Here is a 21,158-nt window from a genome sequence, read left to right as displayed (position 1 = left end):
AGCAGGCGGGGAGGAGGACGGAGCAGTTTGAGGAGCAGAGGCGCGTTTGTTCTCCGCGAGCCGCTGCTGATTTCATGTGGAAGAAGAAGAAGAGGAGGTCGACTGAGGAAGCCCCGAGCTCGTCTCGCTCTCTAACGGATTGTATTTACTCAACGACATGTGTACTCCGTGTTGTATCTCGCAGGTGAGGAACAATAGCCGGACTTGCTGCTGTTTTGTGTTGTTGTTCCAGTAATGAAACGCTGCTTCTGTCTTGTTTACAGTTTGTCTTCATTTCTGCTAACGCGACTCAGCGCATTTTTTTTTCTTTTTGTTTTTGTTTCTGCGTCGCGGTGATTTCCGACTCCCCCCTCCTCCTTCAGCTCCGTTAATTCATTATCAGCGTGAAAATAATTATAATCCGCCAGCGAACCGACTGAATAACTTCACTGTAGTAACGTGGAGCCGTCGGAGGACAAAGCGAGACGAGGCAGCCACAGCTAGCTAACAGCAGCCACAGCAGCGCGAGCTCTGGAAGTAACACAGCCGCGTGCGTTTTAATGGAAACACAACACAATAAGGGCTGACAGCACCATTAATGTCTTGTCTGTGTAATTATGTGAGTAAGGCATCATCTCAGTTTCCTTCTGCCTTTTCCAGTACTGCACATGAACCACCACTTCCCCAGTGAACTTGGGGGTAATCCGACTTTTTGCTAGTACTTCTGCTACCAGTCCCATATACAAGTATTGTGATTATGTTTTTGTGTTTATGAACTTGTTGAAGTCAGTTACATGTAAAGGCTCATTTAAAAATAATCATCATATACCCTCTAGAGAAGTATGATGGCTTAGCAGGCCTACTTTTTTGTCTGAGTTTTCAGATTTGCTTTTTAAAAAAAGAAAAAAACTTAAATCTTCTGTCTCATGTGACACTAATAAAACAACAATTTGACATTTTTTGACAAATCCTTGTCTTGAAAAAGTAATATGAGTTTGTGGACTTGCTTAGAATAATCTATTACAAAAATGTCAGTTTTTTTTTTTTTTTTTGAGCTGAAACAAAAGCTCCATTAAAACCTTACATTATTGATAACCAGTTTATGGTTCGAGTCATTTCTGAGCTAAAGTCTCCACTTCCAGTTTCTCGGTTGCAAATATTTGCTTATTTTCTCTGTCCTTCGTGATAATAAATTGAATTTTGGACTATTGATTGGATGCAACAAGAGATTTGAAAACAACGCATGCTTTAGAAGGTGGTGATTTGTGTTTAAGTGTAGCTTTAAAGGATTAATGAGTAAAGTTGAAATTTAATCTAAACTGATTGGTGGTTTCGGGATTTCTCAATTATATGAGGGCTCCTGAGGAACTGTGAAGTTGCAGGATTTCTTTGAAAAGCCAGACAGGTGATTTCTGGGTTAGAAAGGGATTTGTTTTGTGCTGAGTGCCTTTTTCTTAACAACCAACAGGCTGCTTTTGACCACAGGGTCGCCACTGCTGAGCTGGTCTGGGCAGGAATTTAATTACACATGCACATCCCTCAATTAAGGGGAGCTCACTTCTATTTCCTGTTCTTTTCACAGACAGGGAGTGATGGAAACAGGGCCGGCTTTAAAGAAAATCAAGGGCAAACAATAAGATCAGTTTTGTGTTGCTGTGCTGGTGGTATGCTAATCCCAGTCACAGGCACTCCATTTAGTTTGTCACCATCTCTATTTATGTGTTTACTTGTAATTAACTTATTCTGCCTGTGCATATATGTGCCACTCTCGAGGTTTAGAGTGGACCAAAGTGATGTGTGGTCTGCTAATTTCCTCCTTGGCTCGAAGGTGGAAATTAGAGGAGGGTGGGCGTTGTTTGGGTTAGATTGGAAGAGAGGAGCAGGCATGGTGTGGGAGCAGCTAGCACGTAATTTCTCAGTGGGATCGGGGATGTATGCCATGTTGCGATGGGGTAAGGGCTGGGGGAAGGCTTTAGCTCAATGTTGACTGTTGTCCAAAGCGCTGCAAGCGTTGGCTGTGAGTGTGGGACAGGACTGAAACCATGTGGGGGACTGTAAGCAGCACAGCTACGGTACAGGCACCTTTGGCAGAGTGCGTTAGTCAAGAGGGTACTTGAGACTGTTTTTCTGCAAGCATCCTTTATGACAAAGTGTCTTTCAGTGAGACATTGACCATGTCTGACTCTACACCCCGGCCCCTGTGGATGCTAGGAGTGTTTTCATGTTGCACAGCTCTTCACCAGGATACCATGCCTTACTCATTGAATGTTTTTGGCTGTCTTGCCTACATGTGGGCGGTGAAAATTAACTAAAAGAGTTTGGTGAGAAATAGGGATAGGTTTGTCATTTATTGCAAATTCTGTGGTACGGTTTACGATCATTGATTCAATGATTGACTTATGTCCGGGTTATCGTTGCATTTCACGCAGACAAAGCAGATGGCGGCTTGAATACTTTTTGCTGAAGTCCCAAAACGGTTGCAACAGTGAGGACAGGTGATCCTAAAAACAGGTGCTGAGCTGTAAAACCTGACTTGTAAACCTATAGCCTAATTGAATACTGCATATAAACATCTGTTGCCGTACCCTCCAAAATACATTTCTGGGTCAGTCAGATGATTAGAATCACTGGCCGACTGTGTACAAGCGAGACACGTCTGCTATTTTCAACTACCCCTCAGGAATTTAGCTGCGGTCAGCAGCAGCAGCAGCAGCAGCAGCAGCAGGAGTTTGTTTTCCCACAGGGACATCTCTGGCAAACTTTCATCTCTTTTGTCTCGGTCTGAACTGTCACAGAGATAATGTCTTCCTCAACATTCCCCGCCCCCATCCTCCCATGTCTCTGTAATTTATTATTTTTTTATGCGAGGATTGCAGGTGCTGATGTAATGCTGTAAAATCCCGGCTCACTCTTTTCCCAGTTCTGTTTGAGTGTAGCCTCTTACTGGTAGACGATACAGTTTGGGAAGTGAAAACGGCCCCTATGTAAACACGACGTTGGATTAGTCTGTACCTGTTGATCTGATACTGCTTTGTATTTGACAGACTGCCTTCCTGTTCGTATTTGGTGTGTTTCCTTTGGTTATTTTTGTGACCGACTTCATTGTCTACGAGGGTTTGTGTCATTCCTGTCCCTCTGTTTTTCGACTCTTCACTGTACCTCACTTCGTCTTTTGTTATTTTTTTTCTCTCCACTGGACTAAAGTTTCTCTCTGTTGGTTGTAGCTAGGGGCTATATTTGCCAAGAGAGAGGCAAAGCCCTCCCTTTGTGTATAGGAAACAGAGCAGTGATACATTTTTGCTGTGTGTATACAGCTGCCTAGATATATAGACAATAGTGGAGCTGTCAGTCACAGTATGAGGGGAAAATGGAGTAGGTCTCGGTGTGGAGCTTGAGCCAAATTAACTTACGTGAGAAAGATCCTGCCTTGTGTTCTGTTGTCTTAAAGTTCTTTTTGTTTCGCATGTCGCTCTTTTTTTTTCATTTTTTTTCCCTCCCGGTGCCGGTTTCCTGTGACTGCCTTCAACACAAAGCATTGTTGTAATTTGAGATAAGAGGGTGTGTCTGAAGTTTCATCTGAGCCATTTGGTCTGTCATGATTCATTGTGGTCAACTTTATCCAGTGGCCACTGTCATTACGCTTTAACAAACAAGGAGTTCCCACATTCTGCAGGCAGCCAGCTTCAGCACAGTGTGAATATGAACCACGTCATGCACTTAAGTAAAGTAGGACAGGGAATACAGATTAATATTAGATGTGATGAATGAATTGACAAACACGGTGATGGTTTGCGGTTTATATTCCCACTGAAGCCGCCATTGAAGCTGTTATCCCACACCATACGGGTCGTGTTGTTTTGACGGTTCACGTCTCAGTCATGAGTCATGCCTGTCTGTGCTGTGCTATATTTTTCCACTGTTGGGTGTGTGTCTGGTCTGTCTATCATTACCAATACACCAAATCAACATCTCAAATCAGAGGGAAGTTCTTTCCTTTTTTTCAAGTCTGTGTTACAGCCTCTAGAACAGTTTCTCTATCCTGACATCAAATACTGCTGTGCAAAAAGGCCAGAGGAGTTCATTTTTCCCGGTGTTCCATCCACATATTATCAGCTGGCCATGCCTTCACTTCCCAACCTGTGTAAATGTTGATTTGTTAGGGGACGTTCCCTCCTGATTCTTTTCTTGCTCTACTAACAGTGATATAGTGTATGACCTGTTTGGCCGGTTGGTATTGCGTAAGCAGTTTTGTCTGCGCAGCTATGTGCTCCGTAGTTCACCCCTTTGGGTTTGATTTAAGCTATCCTTTCCATTTCCTGTTTGTCAAAGTCTCCATTCCTTTTCATCACTGCTGCTTTGAGGATAAAAGCGGTAGAGAATGGAGAGGGGAAAAAACATGGCAACTGTCATCAGTTCTCTGCAAAATAGCTCACAGTCGACTCACACGGGCGGTCTTTGGATTGATTATATGTAGGACTGCATAGGATTTGTTGATTAAGCATTACGCTTTAGGTCAGACTCCTTGTTGAAAAATCAAAGGTTTTACAGACTAATTCTGTCTGCACACCACATGCTTCAGTTTGAATGGCATTTATGTTCATTTCCTGGGGGTCTTCTCTCTACTGAATCCTGTGTCTGTGTAAGGAAGAGCAATATCGTCTTTCCCCTGACCCCTGCAACAGCTGAAAGGGAGCCGAGCATGAGAGGGTTATTGACAAAGGGTAAAGGGCAGCTGAAGATAACAAAGATGGGGTGAAAGAGGGGGGAAAAAAACACAGGAAACGAAGACAATGTGCCTCCAAGTGGCAGATTTGGAGAGAACGGAGGATACGAAATAAAGAGACTGAAAAGTAGCATCAGGATGAGTCAGAATGAGACGTGTGTGTCTCTTGAGAGTCTGTCAGTGTAGTGAGGTTTGGTTATGAGAGTCTGTGCCTAATTTAACTCTGCGCAGGTAGCTGGAGTCGGTGTTTAAAGTAGAGCTGGATGCTGCTCTTTGTGATGGATGGCAATGTGGCACAATGTTGGGAGGCTGCTGTTGATATTTAAGCAGGGGGGGTAAAAACTGCGAGCACGCCAACCACCTGTCGTCATGCTGGTGGGGCAGGCGGGCAATAGTAGAGGAGGGGGGGGTGGATGGCCTATCAAGTGGGTAGGGTCAGCGTTGGTTGCCATGGATACTCTTTTTGTATCTGTGTGTGGTGGAATTCCTAAAGACATCCCCCTCTGCCGCCTCCCCCCTCCCTCCATCCGTTCTGCAGAGTTTGCCGTTCGGCCCCCTCACTGTGTGCAGCCCGCTGGTGAAACACCCCCTAACTAATGAAATCTAAACACCCTCACGACTTAAATTGTCCTGTTTTTTCCCTACTTACTTTCAGTCTGGTGGGGTTAATTAATCGCCCATTGAGGAAGACATGTGGGTGCAGCAGAGACAAAGGAAACCGCTTATCCTGTTAAGCTGTGGTGTAGTCGAATGGAGACCAGGAGGCGCATGCATGGATTCATGGCTAAACGTCTGTGAACGCATGAGAGCAGACATATTTTCGTTTGACCCCTTAATACACACTGTTCTGTTATTGTGTCCACATTCACGGCTACTTCCACACAAATCCATGAATAGATATTAACACACCCCACTTTGAATCCCAAATGGGAATAAACTGGAATTCTTCTGTTTGATCTAGCATGGAGTCTGTGTTTCCTGCCCTAAACCAGATTGCATAATGAGTTGTGTTAGTAACAGTGTTGGTAAAGGCATTGCATGTGATCTCGATTTTGACCTATTTTCTCATGCTTGAATAAACACATGGAGCTGGGAGGGATTCTCTGTTTATGTCAAGGACATAGCAAGGCAGATGCATACTTTCACAAGGGCTTGAACCCAGATTTTCAAATTAAGTATGGATTTATTTAATCCACTTTGTTCATTTCTGATCCAAGAGTGCAGTTCAGTGTTTTTTCTTTCTTTTTTTTTTTAAATTACAATTTTCTTAATCACAGTTTCGTACAAAATCAAAACCCCCTTTCTCTAAGAGAGCAACAGAGACACAGCAGCATGTTTTACGTCTCTAACAGAGACATGGTTGGAAACATTATTGGATTGGGTTTGACGTGGGCCTATCCAAATGACAACATTCAGCTTGCATCACTAAAAAGACAGGGGTATAAATAGCCATTCTTCAGCTTGAGGCAGAAAACAAATAAGTGGGACATTTAAAGAATAATTGTGGACAGAGAGACGGGGGAGGCAGAACCATGTGGGCAGAGAAGAAGCTTGATCCTAACCATGTGGTTGTGTGCTTCGGTGTAATGTTACACATTAGTGGCATCTGGAGCAGAACGCTGCACATCAGACAATGTTGCACACTGGCTTTGCTACACCAGGACACTCCAGCCTGATTAGATACCCTGGCTTAGGGCACACACTCAGAGATAAAGACGAAGGCTACTGTTGTGACTAAAAGCCAACTTGAAGAGATCTTTGCTAGGATGCATTACGGGGTCTGGTGGAGGAAAAAGGAAATGTATTAATCACCAGATTGACTGTACTTATTATTAGGACACCCTTGAGCTACAAGGTTGGGTTGTTATTTTTGCATATCATTCCTCTTGTATCTTCACTCTCATTCCTTGTCTGCTTTTACAGTGTCCTATGCTAAAAATGCTTATGCCTATGTGGTATAAACTGCATACAGGATGATAAATTGAATGTTATAGACGCTGATTAAACACAGTCACAATACAGCTTGTTCTGCTGACATACACTTATAAAGAAATTTACCATAAACAACATTTTAGAAAATAGCTTGCTTGTGCCACACATGTGCTCTCTTAAACACAAACACGGGGTAACTGGGATTTTTAGTCAGATGCAGATGTGATTAGACCAACTCGTTGTTTCAGTCCACAGCCTCCAGCTAACACAACAGCAGCTGTTGGAAAGTCATTGCTCATTTGTTCGTAATTTTCTACCGCTCACCTGATGCTATAATGACAGTACTTGAGACCAAATTTCCATGTAGGTCAAAAAGACTCGTCTTGACATGTAATCTGCATGAGCACTTTTCTCTTTTTACCTCGAAGTCTCTTTTGGGGAGTGGTTAGGTTAGCATACAGACAAAAATGGGGCAACCCTCCAGCAGTGGAGCACCAGTGTAGCCACCACACCTCAAGCGTTGCCCACATCACAGCTTTACCTTCTCACCACAGCAGTGTGTGTTCTGCAGGATGGGGGTAGGAGGCTTACACAAGCAGGGTGGGGTGGCTACAGAAAGACCTTGTGCTGTATAATTATAGAGCCTCCTCTTTCCTAAATAGAACACAGGCCCTGTCTTTATGCTACTGTCCTTCTCCTATATGACAACCCGTCAGAAGAAACAGAGTAGGCCTCTGTGCGTTACTGTGTATGCGTGTTTTCAGACAAGAGACTGTCTGTGCTGACCAAAAGTTGCTTCTGTGAACAAGAGGGAGGGACTTGTCGCTAGTGATAGAAACCATGAATGAGCAAAGACGCAGTCAGTTGGGTGTCTTCTATTGCAAGTTCAGTAAGTTGCCATAATTTTGGCTTGGAGCAAACCAGTAGAAACTGTTGTGAGATTGTGACAGCTGAAGCTGTGAAAAGATGAACTCACATCAGTGAAACAATTTACCACAGTGGTGTGAAGCTTTGACCAATCTTATAAAAAGAAATCAGATCCTGTACTGTAAGTGCTTAACCATGAAAAGATTTTTACTGTAATGTATCTTGGCTTTTTAGAGACTTACCATACCACAGAAACCCATCTGGGAACAAGTGAAACCTGGTGTATTTTCTCAGAGAACAGTGGATATGAAACTGCTCCTTCCTCTTAGATCTTGTAAATGAAATGGAACTTCTAACGCTGAATTGATAGAGGGGGTAGAGTATATCTCTCATAGAGAACCTTTCAGACACCTTGAAGTGTCCGTAGTATATTGATTTAGGATTCTAAGGTTTAACCAATATTGACTTTTTGAACTGCTGTGTCTGTCTACTGGGTGTTGTTAGCCCGATTCTTTAGTTGGAAGCCCAAGAACAAACCGGGGAAATCTTCAGTTCACAGATGTAGAATTTATTTATGTCCTAGGTACAGTGAGACAGCGCTGGGCTGGGAGTGACAGGGTTCTCACGAGAGCTCTATCAGAAGGAGCCCTGTTATCTGGAAATGATTCACATTTATCTTCTTGGGCTGGGACTGCCCCATACAGAAGTTGGATTTGTGCGCAACTGAGGTTAATTGGCCAGCTACTGTGACGTGAACACGCTAACCACTGTTCATGTGGAAGTTCACTGAAATGTAAACAGAAACTGCTTGGATCAAATACAAAGTGTGTGTGTGTGTTGTCCAAAAGGCGTGTATCTAAAGTAGGGCTGGACCCGAATAGCCGACTATTCATTCGCTGTGCTGGAATCGGGATGTGAATTTTGAATGTATCCCCCCCTACCCCGCCACCGTAGATGGCTGTTACAGTACGGTGACTGCTGATGGCAGAAATGCCCACTCACTGCTGCCCTGTTGGAATGAATACCCACCTGCCACCACCGCGCGACACCCCCAAATATTCAAGATATTCATTATTAATTGGGGCCAAGCAGAAATTGCTATGCGGACCAGCCCTAATCTAAACCAACTGATAGGAAAGAGGAGTATCCGCTGTCTCCCAGCATGTGAACCAGTTCTCACCGGCCATGTTATCTTCAAGGACGTACATTGTGCTCAGTAGAAAAAAAGCAAAACAAGATCATAGGTTCAGTGGAGAAATACAGATTCAGAATACATGATAGTTTGAAACACAGCTAGTTATAACAGTGTATGTTGCATGTTTGTCTGTCCTGTTATTCTTCTGAGGTGTCTCCCTTTATGCCTTTTAGGTGTTTTTGTTGTTGTTGTTTGTTTTCTACTCTAAGAGTAAATTGGCATGTTGTTCATATTGTCATTTTGGCTTTTACCAATAACATTAATTTGACTTCTATAGATCTATCAAAACCAGTGTTTAACCTTCAGTGTGTGGGCAATGAGCTGTCAAACTGCCTGACTCTTCTTGTCTCGGTTTTCAATACAGTATGTGGTTTTATTTTCTCCTGCTCTCTTTCTTTCCATTTTCACATGGTTTTGTTGGAATTTTGTTTTTGGTTACATGTTGCACATTTTCAGGGGAATGTTCTTCTACCTTGTTTCTTTTCTACCAGGAAAGATAAGCTGCAGCCTCTGTAGCTGACAGGAATGACTGTGAAATGAGCACTTAAACCCTGGTCTTCCATTATCCAGGTTCCCCTTAAATGCATGATGTCTGTATCAGATGGTGTGGAAAGTTTCGAAACCTGAATAGTAACGTTTTTCCCATCTCTCTCCCTTTTTTTTTTTCCATTGTTGTCTTTGTGCAGCTGGCCTGCTGCTGCGGCTCGGCGGCCTGTTCGTGCTGCTGTAACTGCTGCCCGAAGATCAAACAGTCAACGGGGACTCGGATCATGTACGCCTTCTACTTCCTGTTGGTCACCATCATCTGTGTCATTATGATGTCCCCTACTGTGGAGAAGGAATTGAGAGACAATGTGAGTAACACTGTAATATTTATTTTTTCCGGATAAAACCAACTAAATCAGGAACACTCAGGAATTATATTTAGATATAAGGTAACTGGAAAGTTCCAATTATATTTGGTAAGTTAGAAGATTGATGGAAAATATCGGCACAAAGAAAATTAAAGCTCTCGTCCTCGCACCGTAACGGCTTCACTTTAAAAGGAGACTGAGTAGAGTGGTTTGAAGACTCTTAGTTCTAAAAGCATCTATTAAATAAGTGTTTCCGTAGTACACTGAATATTTAATAAGTTATGATAAGATCGACTAAATCAAGCGTGCAGTTGTGTAGGTTGCAGACTTCTTGGGGTCTTAAGGATTGAAACACAGTACAGTTGTTGTTTGGTTATGATTTGGGTGTTACCAGCTGGAGTTTAAGTCAAGTGAAGGAGTTAGTAAGCATGGTGCATCAGTCTCCCATCCACCATTTCACTTGAATTTATTCTTTTTTATCTTTATCTTTACCTTGCAAACAGCAGCATTGGTCAGGAGGCCAAATTGATTCAGGACTGGTGTTCATTTCTTTTTTGAATGGAAAAACATAACAATTTGATTAAAAAAGAAAAAGAAAGAAAAGAGATTACTGAGTGATACAGATTTTATGCCACTTTCTGACTGTTGAGACTGAAAAATTTGTCATTATGCAGCGAGAAGTTACACCTGCATTGCCTTTGTAAGTTTGCACCTCGTTTTATGTTTTGTTCCTACCTTTAAAGTCTTCATTCTGTCGCTGTGTGGCCCAGTTAGCTGAATAGAAGAGTGTGAGTAAGTTCAGAGGCTCTAGTAACCAAGCCAACACTAACCTCAATATACTGCGACCTTCAACATTGTTTGGCTTCCTCCTACGTCTGCACACTGTTCCCCCGACTTAGATTCACAGAAGTTACACCGTGTACCTAAAATGAGGTCTGAGTGTCTTGCGGTAGTCGAGTAACACAGGCGTGAAGCACAGCTGAAAGGAAAGAGAAAGAATAGGTCGGTTACACACTCGGCCCATACAGTTTGAAATGGGTATTGTCAGGTGTGCCAACTCTTGTGCCCTGCTTGTGCTATAAATGGAATAAAATTTTTGGAGAATTTACGAGTATTTCCTTGCCAGTGCTAAGTGGTAAAATTAAACTTTTATAGCATTGCTAAGGGCAAAACAGACATCCCACCATTTCAACAGGAGATCCCATGTGTATCTGCACAGTAGTAAGGCTGGAGATGAGAAGGCAGGAGTTCAGCCCGGCAGATTTTTGTTACAAACGCCCACCTGGTCTTTGAAGTTGGGAGAGGATACATTCAGGCCAGTGCTCTCTCTTCTGATCTTTACAGCTTTCATGTTGGGCTTTTTTTTTTCCTCAATGTTACCTCTTTGAGTCAACCAAACGCAAGATTACTTCCTGTTTTTTTTTTTTTTTCTGAGGAGTTCACATTGAAGAGGAATGCTATGACGAGTGCTGTTATCTACTACATTACAGCTATCCTTGTCATCTGGGTGTATCAGACTGTAGAGACAGTCTGAACCGAGGTCTCAGACATGATGTCCTGATGCATGACCTCCTTATCCTTTTGTATGCATTTACAGTGGTGAGTGAATATATGTGCGATGAAACAGACAGTACAGTGTCTGTCAGCGCCAGTGTAAACAGGAAATAAGAATGTTTCTGCGTCTGCAAAAACACCTTCGGCTGACTGTGTTACCATGGCAATGACCAAGCTTCCTCAACTGACAGTGCAGTTTGAAGATGATATTTTTCCGGCAATCTTCGTCTGCTGTGTTTTTTTTTTTTTTTTTCCTTCTTCTTCTTTCTTTGCCAGTGTCTACAGTACAGCGTTAAAATGACTCCCTACTGTGTGTCTCCTTGTGAGAAGAGAACCCTGTAAAAGACCCATCCAGGCACAAAATGGCCTCTGATAGCCCCACACAAAGCCTGCTGAGTTACACACACATACATCCACACACTGTCAGTCACACACTGAGCACAGTGGGAAGTCCCAGCTAAGAGAGCAGCCATTGTGCGTATGAGAGCGCTGGTCTTTTCTCAAGAGATTTACAGCAGTCTCAAACAGCCGGCCCCTTTCCCTCTTAATCACAACACCATGGACATGCTAATATGGTCCTCAACGTGAGACAAAGGCTCCAAAACTGGGCTTTTTGCTTTATGTTGTGATCTGGCTCTGGACTGTGCGACACACTGAGGTGATGACAACTCAATCCTCTGGCATTTCACCCATGGGTACAACTTTTAGAGACCAAAGTTCTCTGACAGTAATTAGCAAAGCCAAGTGAAACCGTTTATATATCTCAAAATAAAGATTTAGCTCTCTTAGAACGGTTACCTTTGTTTGAAATCATCTTTTGTGCTTGACTTTGGCAGACATTTCTACAGTTGTGGGGCAGATATTTGAGTCTCCATTCTGTGATTATCAAATTCAAAGGCTGTCTCTTCTGTTGGCAGTCAGCCACTGAAGCACAATTTTTCTGTTGAAGGCCACAACAAGGTCTTTATCTACATTACTCACTCCAGTTGTGCACTCCTCTTTTAATGCAGCTCGCTGTTGTTCAAAACAGGTTTTTTTTGGAATTTTATGTTAAGAGGGATCTTCCAATATTTCTCTCTCGTTCACGCTGTCTCTGCTTTTCCTTCGTCCCATTTCCTCTGACTTGCTGACAAAAGGCGGTTAATTTATTCATCTGTGTCTTTTGTTTGTGTACACTGACAGTTAGTTGTAAGGCCCCTCTAACAGGCTGTAGAGAACGAAGGATGAAAGAGGGCTCCGTGGAAAGAAAGAGGGGTTGTTGTTGCTGCCTGTTCTCTCTTTCTGCTCCTTTAGAGGCGTGACGCTCAGAATAGACACTATTGGGGCCTTTCACTGAGGCCGCGCACTAGACAAACATGAGCAGAGATGGGGTTCTTTTCAATGCCATAATGATCTAATCGAAGTCATTTGGGTTTATGATTTTCTCAATCAGATCCCCTTCTACAGCGAATTGTGTGAGAGGATGAACGCAGGAGAGAACTGCAAAACTCTCGTCGGTTACTCGGCTGTCTACAAGGTGTGCTTTGGAATGGCCTGCTTCTTCCTGCTCTTCTCCATCTTCACCATAAGAGTCAACAACAGCACAGACTGCAGGGCGGCCATACATAACGGGTAAGAAGAAAATCATCCTGACCATAATCGATAACGTTTAGCGGAAACCCTGAACTTCAGCTACATGTCTGTTAAGACAGACAAAATCCAAACTGCATTCAGACACTTCAGAGAAGGGAGCTGCGTATCAAACAAGCAGATTTTTCTTTCATGGCAACGTTGGTTAGGTCTGTTCAGTATCTTCGAGTTGAATTTTACCAATAAGGCTTTCAAACAGCCTCATGCTGTAAGTGAGCCTCTCTTTGCCAGGCTTCAGTCAACATGGCAGGTGGTTTCTGAACAGTTCACTGAACAGGAGTCTGAAAAAAAATATCAACATCAGCTACGTCGACTGCCAGATCATATTATGCTGAATTATTTTTGGATTTGTTATACTACATGCTCAGCATTGGCACATGTGTTGCATGCTATTAAAAAAGTCATGCTGACTCTATGTAAATATAGATATACAGTATATAATGTGCTATGTCCAACCAAAGGGAATCTTGGTTTACTCAAGTCATACATAGTCTTCAAATAATCAATTGGACGCATGATAAATAAAAAACGTCTGCATGTTGTGATTAACCAAATCCTCCACAGTGCCATGTATGCAGTCCACATTCTAGCTTAATTAACAAAAATTAATTACATATGATGAATGAGAATAAAAAGCTAGTATTTGCAGCATAATAGATCATTTTAACTGCATATTATTTATAGTTAAATGATAACAATAGATTGGGAGCAAGCCAGCGTGTACTTGATCATGTTCATACAATTTCTGGAAACAGAACTAACTCATGGTCTCAGCACAAGAACTTTTGAAGATAGTAAAACAGAGAAGTAACCCTACTGGTTTTAGATAATATGCTATGCAGGATTTGAGCTGTGATATAAAAAATTGCACTCTACTTCAGCGTTGTAAGAAGCAGAGGTACATCCAGGTAGTCGCTTCCCACTGCCGTGAAATATAATGAACTAGTCCTAGAAGACTTTTGATGTTTCTGCTTATTGAAGTAACACCAGCACATGTCAGACGGATGATCATTTGATTGAAAGAGAACATGTTGGCCAATCCATCCACAAGTCGACACTTTTGCCCCCAGGGGATAAATAAAGTTGTTTGAATTGAATTGACTTGCAGACTACATTCCTGCTGAGTCTCTTCTGTCAGCAGTTGTCGTTCTGTTATTTTGATTGTAATTTTCTCACATTATCGCTGTTTCCAATGTCAGATTCTGGTTGATTAAGTTCATTGTGCTGGCGGCCTGCTGCGCTGGAGGCTTCTTCCTTCCCGAAGAGGAAACCTTCCTGGAGGGTATAAACATCACACTCAACTCTAGAGCTGCAGCACTGTAAACCTTTGTTGAGAGCATGATTTAAAAATATGCTTTGTTAGTTAGGTCATATCATTAACGTGCATCTCAGGGTAACAAAGTTTAAAAACTGGTAGGAGATCGCAGGAAGCAATAAGAAGCAAATGGAAGCAACCAATTACGCGACTAGACTTCTACAGTGACCCTGCAATTTTGTCCATATTTAAACCATCGTTTCAACACTGTCACAGCTTAAGAGCTCTTGGTTTACAGCAGATTTGAACTGTTTTGTGCATGCCGTGCCATCATTTTAACAACTTCCCTGTCTCTTCCTCTGTTCAATGTCACAGTGTGGCGCTACGTAGGAGCCTCTGGCGGGTTCATTTTCCTGCTCATCCAACTCATGCTGTTGGTGGAGTTTGCACACAGATGGAACACAAACTGGTGAGAGCAACATGTCCTCCCTCAACTCCTTTGTCTTTTTTCCCAGGACCTCACTGATTCACAGTGTGGACGTCCTTTAAATAAGATCAGCGCAGAGCTTTTCATTTGTTCTTGAGAAACGAGTTGGGACGTGTTCTTCTGTGGGGTTACTTGAGTTAAAAAAAAAGAAAAAACCTTGGAAAAAGGGAGTCATGTAGATTTGTATTTTCGTGGGTGGAGGGCCGGCTTGGAAGCAGGCCAGTTCTCCGCAGATTCACAGGATGAACACTGGATGGTTTAGGAGTTTTCCCTTTCTTACACACACATACTCAGGCTGTTTCTGAGATATTCTAATAGTTTGGGCAACTATTGCAGTTAACTTAAACCTCTCGATATGTATTGGTATGTGCACTTGGATCCTCTTTACTTTGTTATTTAGTGAAACTTACATTTCCAGACAGCAAAATTGAAGTGAAAGTGCTTCAGCAGCCATAAACCTGTCTGCTCTTGTCCTCTGGGTGAAGGAGTAACTCACCAAACATGATGCTTTCTCTCTCTTTGAATTTTTCTTGAGGCCAATTTCTCCTGGGTCAGTTTTCTTTGCCTTTGCCTCGTGTTGACTTATCTTTTTGCTTGTTTAATTTGCTTTTCCCTGGTTCATGTTGTGTTTTTCCGTTTTGCTGTCTGTTTTCTCCCTCTCTCCCTCTCTCCCTCTTTCTGTCTGCAGGAGTTCAGGGGTGAAGTATAATCGTCTGTGGTACGCCGCCCTGGCCTTCGTTACTCTGGTTTTGTTCAGTTTTGCGGTGGGAGCTGTGATCTTCATGGGGCTGTTCTACACCCACCCTGAGGCCTGTTTACTTAACAAGATTTTCTTAGGCATCAATGGCAGCCTCTGCCTCATTGTCTCCCTGTTGGCCATCTCCCCCTGCATACAGAAACGTAAGGATCTGGACTCACAAGCGCTTTATCTAATTTGACTGTAATACAAATGAAGGTATGAGCATTTGGATGATGTTTAGAGGAACGTGGTGCATCACAGAGAAATTCACAAATAACACATTTGAGACACAGTAAATTTAATATATTATTGTCTATTATACTGTTGAACTCAGTCACTTTAGATGCTTATTTTAAAATTCTGCGTTCACTTCTTTGTTCCTGTAGTGCAACCCACATCAGGCCTACTGCAGCCTGGAGTCATCAGTGTGTACGTCATGTACCTCACCTTCTCAGCCTTCTCCAGCAAACCAAAAGAAAGTGAGTATGACCGGACACATAGTCTTTACCAGCTTGGATGAACAGGTGTTATTTATATTGAGTCAAACATTTGATGTAATAATGCCACAGAAGCAGTTTTGTATTGAGTGTGTTACACTTAAAAATAGGACAATTCTAAATGTTAAATTTACAATAAAATACATATTTAATTGTATACTTTTACTTTGTATTACTCTAAATATGGCAACAATCAGCCGTGACGGGAAGAGAGAAGCTCCACATGCACACACTGTAGAATGGAAGCTGTGGTAGTAAAACCGCAGGCAATTTGTTAGCAGAAAGGAAACCGAGCCACAATTGAAAGGACTATTTGATTGTTTCTCAACAAATGTTTTATAAATGGAAATGTAAAATATTTAACTTGTTGAAGTGGTCTGTGTTGTTAAACTGTTGTGGACTGTCAGATATTTGAGTTGTATTTGTGAAAATACAAAACAATGATGGTCTCACAGTTTTGCGAAAAGTTGTTGTTACAGTCAAGAGCAGTCGATGAACAAGAGTAAAAAGTTGAACCAAGATGCAGGCATTTCTAAGATCAACCATTAACGTTCAGAAAGCTGAAGTGTATCTGAGTGCTTTGGAGGAAGTTGTAAACTTAAAACAAGTTAAACTTCCGAGATTATATTTGCACAGTAACTTGTGTTATGAATGTTAATTTAGTATATTTAGTATCAGCACATGACATTACACTTAACTGCACTACATAGAGTTACAAAAGATGTTCTCTGTTGCTACATGTTGCACTCTTCATTTGTGCACTGTGCCAAAATACACACACATTCAGCAGCTTTCGTAATAACCCTGCTCCTTATAATACTTCCCCCCACTAGTTTCCCCTCATCCATCTGTGTCTGCACTTTCTTTCTGTCTAGTGGTGGAGAAAGATGGTGTGAACACAACAGTATGTGTGTTTCCTTTCAACTCTGGGTTGGAAAGCGACAAGAAGATTGTCACCACTATGGGAACCATTATCCTATTTGGCTGCGTCCTTTACTCTTGGTAAGAGATGCACACAAACAAACACACACACACACACACACACACACACACACACATAATAACAATAACAACTTAATCCCAATCACAACCTCAAATCGATTTTTAACCCTCAAACAGCCCCATGTAGTTGTGAGCAACTGAAATGTCCTCACAATGCAGAAGTATTGTCACAGCAATAAGATCAAACATAAGTTTGATGACACAAAGATAGAAGAAATGTAATCGCACATACACATGTGTATGGCTGTGTTTTTAAGAATATACATAATACACACCTAAATGCTCAACCACAACCTAAACCTCATTCCAACATGCATCCTGAAACCAAGTATTTAACCCCAAATAGCCCCTTGACGGTGTGTCAGAAAGAGAGGGCTGCTCTAAATGTCCCAAAACGACCTCAATCTGAAAGACACACTCGACTCTTCTCATGCAAATCAGATTTTCCTCTAATATATCTTTATTCAGTGTTTTTCATCCCGTTAACAGCAGATCTGTTGTAGGCAACCGAGTGGAATAAAATGTATTTTATGGCAGGCTATAGCGACACAGGCGAAGTAGTTTGGATTGGCTGCGACTCTGAAGAGGCAGTGTGTGATTGGCTGTGGCTGAGCGAAGGCTCTAAGAGACAAGAACTACGGCTTTTTGCTTTTGTTCACATGTGTTTTCCATCAAGTGGAGGCATCCTGTCTCTTGTGGTCGCTCCCTGAAGATGAGGAAATTAGACTCTGCAGCAATCGAAAAACTGCAAATTATTGAGGGGGGGAAAAAAAAACTGTGATGGTTTTACAACCTCTCTCTTTGTTTCTTTCTCTCTCTCTCATCCCTCCGTCTAGTTTGACGTCCACCACTAGGCGAAGCTCTGCGGCGCTCAGAGTGTGTAGAAACAGCGAGCCAGAGACTGAGGTAAACACACAAATATTCAGTGTGGGTTAATGAAATATGCAGACTGGTTAAACACATTAACAGAACTCAAAAGTGCCACTGGCCAGACCCTCCTGATTAGACTCAATAGATTAGACCCATGAGACAAAGTGTGTGTGCGTCTATATGCCTTTCAGATACTTAATTCCAGCTCAGTGGTGACCTGTGTGCTTTCTTTACTTTCCAGAGAGCTCGCTGCTGTTTCTGCTTTGGAGATGACACAGGTGAGGAAAATCAAATAGTTTGCCCTACAACAACACCCTGTTTTCTTTGTCCTCACCCTCCCTCCAGCCAATGTGTATGCATATGTCCTCAGCCACGGTGTTTGCACACAGGGGGGGAGGTATGCTTATTGCTATTCCTCAGCCAGACAAGGGATGGTGAGAAAGCATTGGTCAGCAAACACAGATGATGTCACTGTTACTAGGAGGTTAGTATGACACAGTAAAGCAAGATCAAGGCAAAGTGAAACCGTGGGTAGGCTCACACTGCCACCTGCTGGCAAGTTATATATTAGAAATCATAACCATCAGAAAAATATCACCACTTCTTTCTCATTCCCTTCACACTTCTCCACACGTCGGATGTGTTACTGACCCTCGTGACTTAATGTGTGCTTTTCAGAAGACTATGATGAGGAGAAGACTGGATCAGGACAGAACGTGGTGTATGATGAGAGAGAGGGAACCATTTATAGCTACTCCTACTTCCACTTTGTCTTCTTCCTGGGCTCCCTTTATGTCATGATGACCGTCACCAACTGGTTTCAGTAAGTTCTACTCACAGTGACCCCGAGAGGTCGACACACTGCACCTTAAATGTCCCATATGGGGAGAATCCATTTGTATGGTGTTTTGTTGGGGTGTGACATAAATGCTGTTCACATATAACAACATTTGCTTCTGATATTACTCAGTACAGCCCATTTAGAACAGCCCTGCAACCAGGAGTTATGCAGTCATAGTGAAGTGAACCATTTTTACAGTATTTTGAGCTGAAAAACTGACACTGTGGGGACATGTGAGACTCTGATTAATTTGCTGAAAAGAAGCATAATATGGGACCTTTAAGAAAACACATGCACAAAGATAAAATACACAAACAAATGGAGACATGTTCACAAATTTGAAAACACATTTGTAGCATTTAGAAAAATGCTGCTAATGGCCAAATACAGAAAACACAGTTAAATCAGAAGCAGTGCAGAGTTAACAGCAGATACCTGCAAAAATATGTAAATCATCCAGTCAGACTGTTAAAGCAAACAGATTTTTTAGTTTTTTTTAAACACACGCAATTCAGCTCATTTTCCAGCACCACTGAGACTCATTTCTGTTGAATTCTGTGCTTCATTATTTGGTTATATTTTCTTTTTTTGCTGCATGTCTCTGTATTTGATTGCAATTTCTCACTGCTCTGCATATTCCTCTAAATGCTGCACACATGTTGTCAAATTGATGAAGATGTTTCATTTGTTTGCTTGTGTTTTGTTCATCTGCGTGTGCTTCGGTGCATTGAGGTCCCAGTTTTTTTTTTTGTTTTTTTACACTGCCTTTGATACATGTTGTCAATATTGTTTTAGTAGAGCTAAAATGAAAAATCTGTCCTTTTGTGTACTTCATTTTCTGTGTGTTTGTTTTGCAGCTACGACGACCATAAGATTGAGAAGCTGTTGGAGGGCAGCTGGTCAGTGTTCTGGATCAAGATGGCCTCCTGCTGGGTCTGTCTCATCCTCTACATGTGGACCCTCATCGCCCCCATGGTTTGCCCACAGCGCTTTGAGGCCTAGGTTTCAGATCACTACACGGGGGGGTCAGGCTTGCTCTGACCCTTGAGATGTGGCCGAGTAGAAGCTCCAAGGGACCACCACATACCCTCTTTTACCTTGAAACACAACCCTACACTACCCTCAGCGTTTCAAATGGAGGATTATCTGTTGCCTTTTGTTTTATATGCTAGTGTTTATTTTACTTTGTTTCCCAATGTTAAGCTGTTAATACCTTGATGGTAATGTTGTTTTTTTATGCTTTTACTACCACTGACTCTTTGGAGTTTTGTATTACTTACAGGTTTGAAATTGGACAAAGAATCATGGGAGCTGAGTTATGTAGGGAAACATTCAGCTCTTATAGATTCCCTGAAAATTTCAGACTTGAAGGTATATTTTTTGTACGTGTTTCTGTAGGTGTTTTTCTTGGATTCTCGTATTTACCCTCAGCCTGGCTTTTCAGTTCTGTACAGTCGAACCATAAAGTTGTAGCAAAGTTTTGGGACAAATTTATTTCAAGTTAGAGATGTTACAGAAGAAATCGTATTTATTTAAATGTCTTTAAAAAAAAAAATCAAAGAAGAAATGTGGTGTGAGCTGATTTAGATTTGTCCTCGACTCTGTTTAAAAACTCATCTCTCAGGCTCACGTTGAAGCTGTATATGTTGAGGCTTTGTTATATTGTGCCCTTTTGTAGAAGTTTTCTATGCAACAGACCAAGCTCTTTTCAATATTAGACGCCCGGTGTTGTGAAGTTTCCACTTAGATCAGAAGGATACTGTATAAGGTTTTATTAATGTCGGTGCTCCCTTTGAGCCAAACCTTTTCTTAGGAAAAAATCATGTCATTTATACATTTGCAGTCATCATTGTTGTTGTACCCGGCAGCGCTCTTCAAATCAACCTGCCTTACGTAAGAGTGACGTTAGCGTAGTGACACCTCTCTGGAAGAGCTGCAGTGACACAGATGAGGTACATTTGCCAAAGGTAGACGTCAGAAAACCAGAAACTACTCAGATTGTTACAGAGAAAAACATAACTGAGAACATTATGTATTTGCATGCACACACAGACACTTAAACCAGCTGTTTTCTGTACAGTTTTAAATGCTTTTCGGCTTGTTTTTGTTACATGCGTCAGCACATCATGGTGATCAGAATAAGGTAGCATGACTGCTTTTAATCGTGAGTTTTTCAACACTGGATGTTGAGTTTACCGCAAATTACAATTCACACCTTTTTAGACGTTCACCTGTTTGTCTGTGTAACATTTTCATGTATTGTACAAAAATACAATATATTCTATATTGCACAAGCAAAACATTTTTGTTTCTCATTCCATCAATCGGTTTTTCTTTTCTCTAATTGTATTCCTAACATGTTTTCTAATAACTTATGTGTACATTTTGGCTAAAGCTTCGTGAATCTCTGTGGAAATTTAAATTAGAATCGTGCTTCATATACTTGCAGAAACTGTCACGTGACTTCATGTTTTTTGGAAGCATTTCTGCATTCTACTGATTGGTATGAATGTAGATATTTAATGGTGCTCAGCAGCTTCAATGTCAAAAAAAATAAGAAAAGAAAACAGAAAGAAAATCTGATAGCAGGACCCACTGTGAAGGCTGTATACTACCATAACCGACAGACACACTTTTTGACCAAGTTTTATGTTTAAAATAAAATAATGTAGGTGCCATGCGGTGCCCATTGTTCAAACTCTTTCATTAAAACATCCTTTGAACGCCACATGGT

General features: G+C 41.8%; 1 protein-coding gene across 1 annotated transcript; it reads left to right on the top strand.

Annotated features, from left to right (window-relative positions):
* Positions 1 to 21,152, top strand: serinc5 (serine incorporator 5). Its single transcript, XM_008281485.1, has 12 exons — positions 1 to 184; positions 9,383 to 9,550; positions 12,537 to 12,715; positions 13,933 to 14,015; positions 14,364 to 14,457; positions 15,164 to 15,375; positions 15,601 to 15,693; positions 16,587 to 16,713; positions 17,550 to 17,619; positions 17,825 to 17,861; positions 18,262 to 18,406; positions 19,282 to 21,152. Exons 1-12 carry the CDS (start codon positions 158 to 160, stop codon positions 19,424 to 19,426), a joined length of 1,380 nt encoding a protein of 459 aa, XP_008279707.1. The 5' UTR covers positions 1 to 157; the 3' UTR covers positions 19,427 to 21,152.
* Positions 21,153 to 21,158: the final 6 nt, after the last annotated feature.

This window comes from Stegastes partitus, unplaced genomic scaffold (genome assembly GCF_000690725.1).
Source record: "Stegastes partitus isolate 25-593 unplaced genomic scaffold, Stegastes_partitus-1.0.2 Scaffold234, whole genome shotgun sequence".
In the NCBI taxonomy this organism is placed as follows: domain Eukaryota; kingdom Metazoa; phylum Chordata; class Actinopteri; family Pomacentridae; genus Stegastes; species Stegastes partitus.
This window is presented reverse-complemented; position numbering and strand designations above follow the sequence as displayed.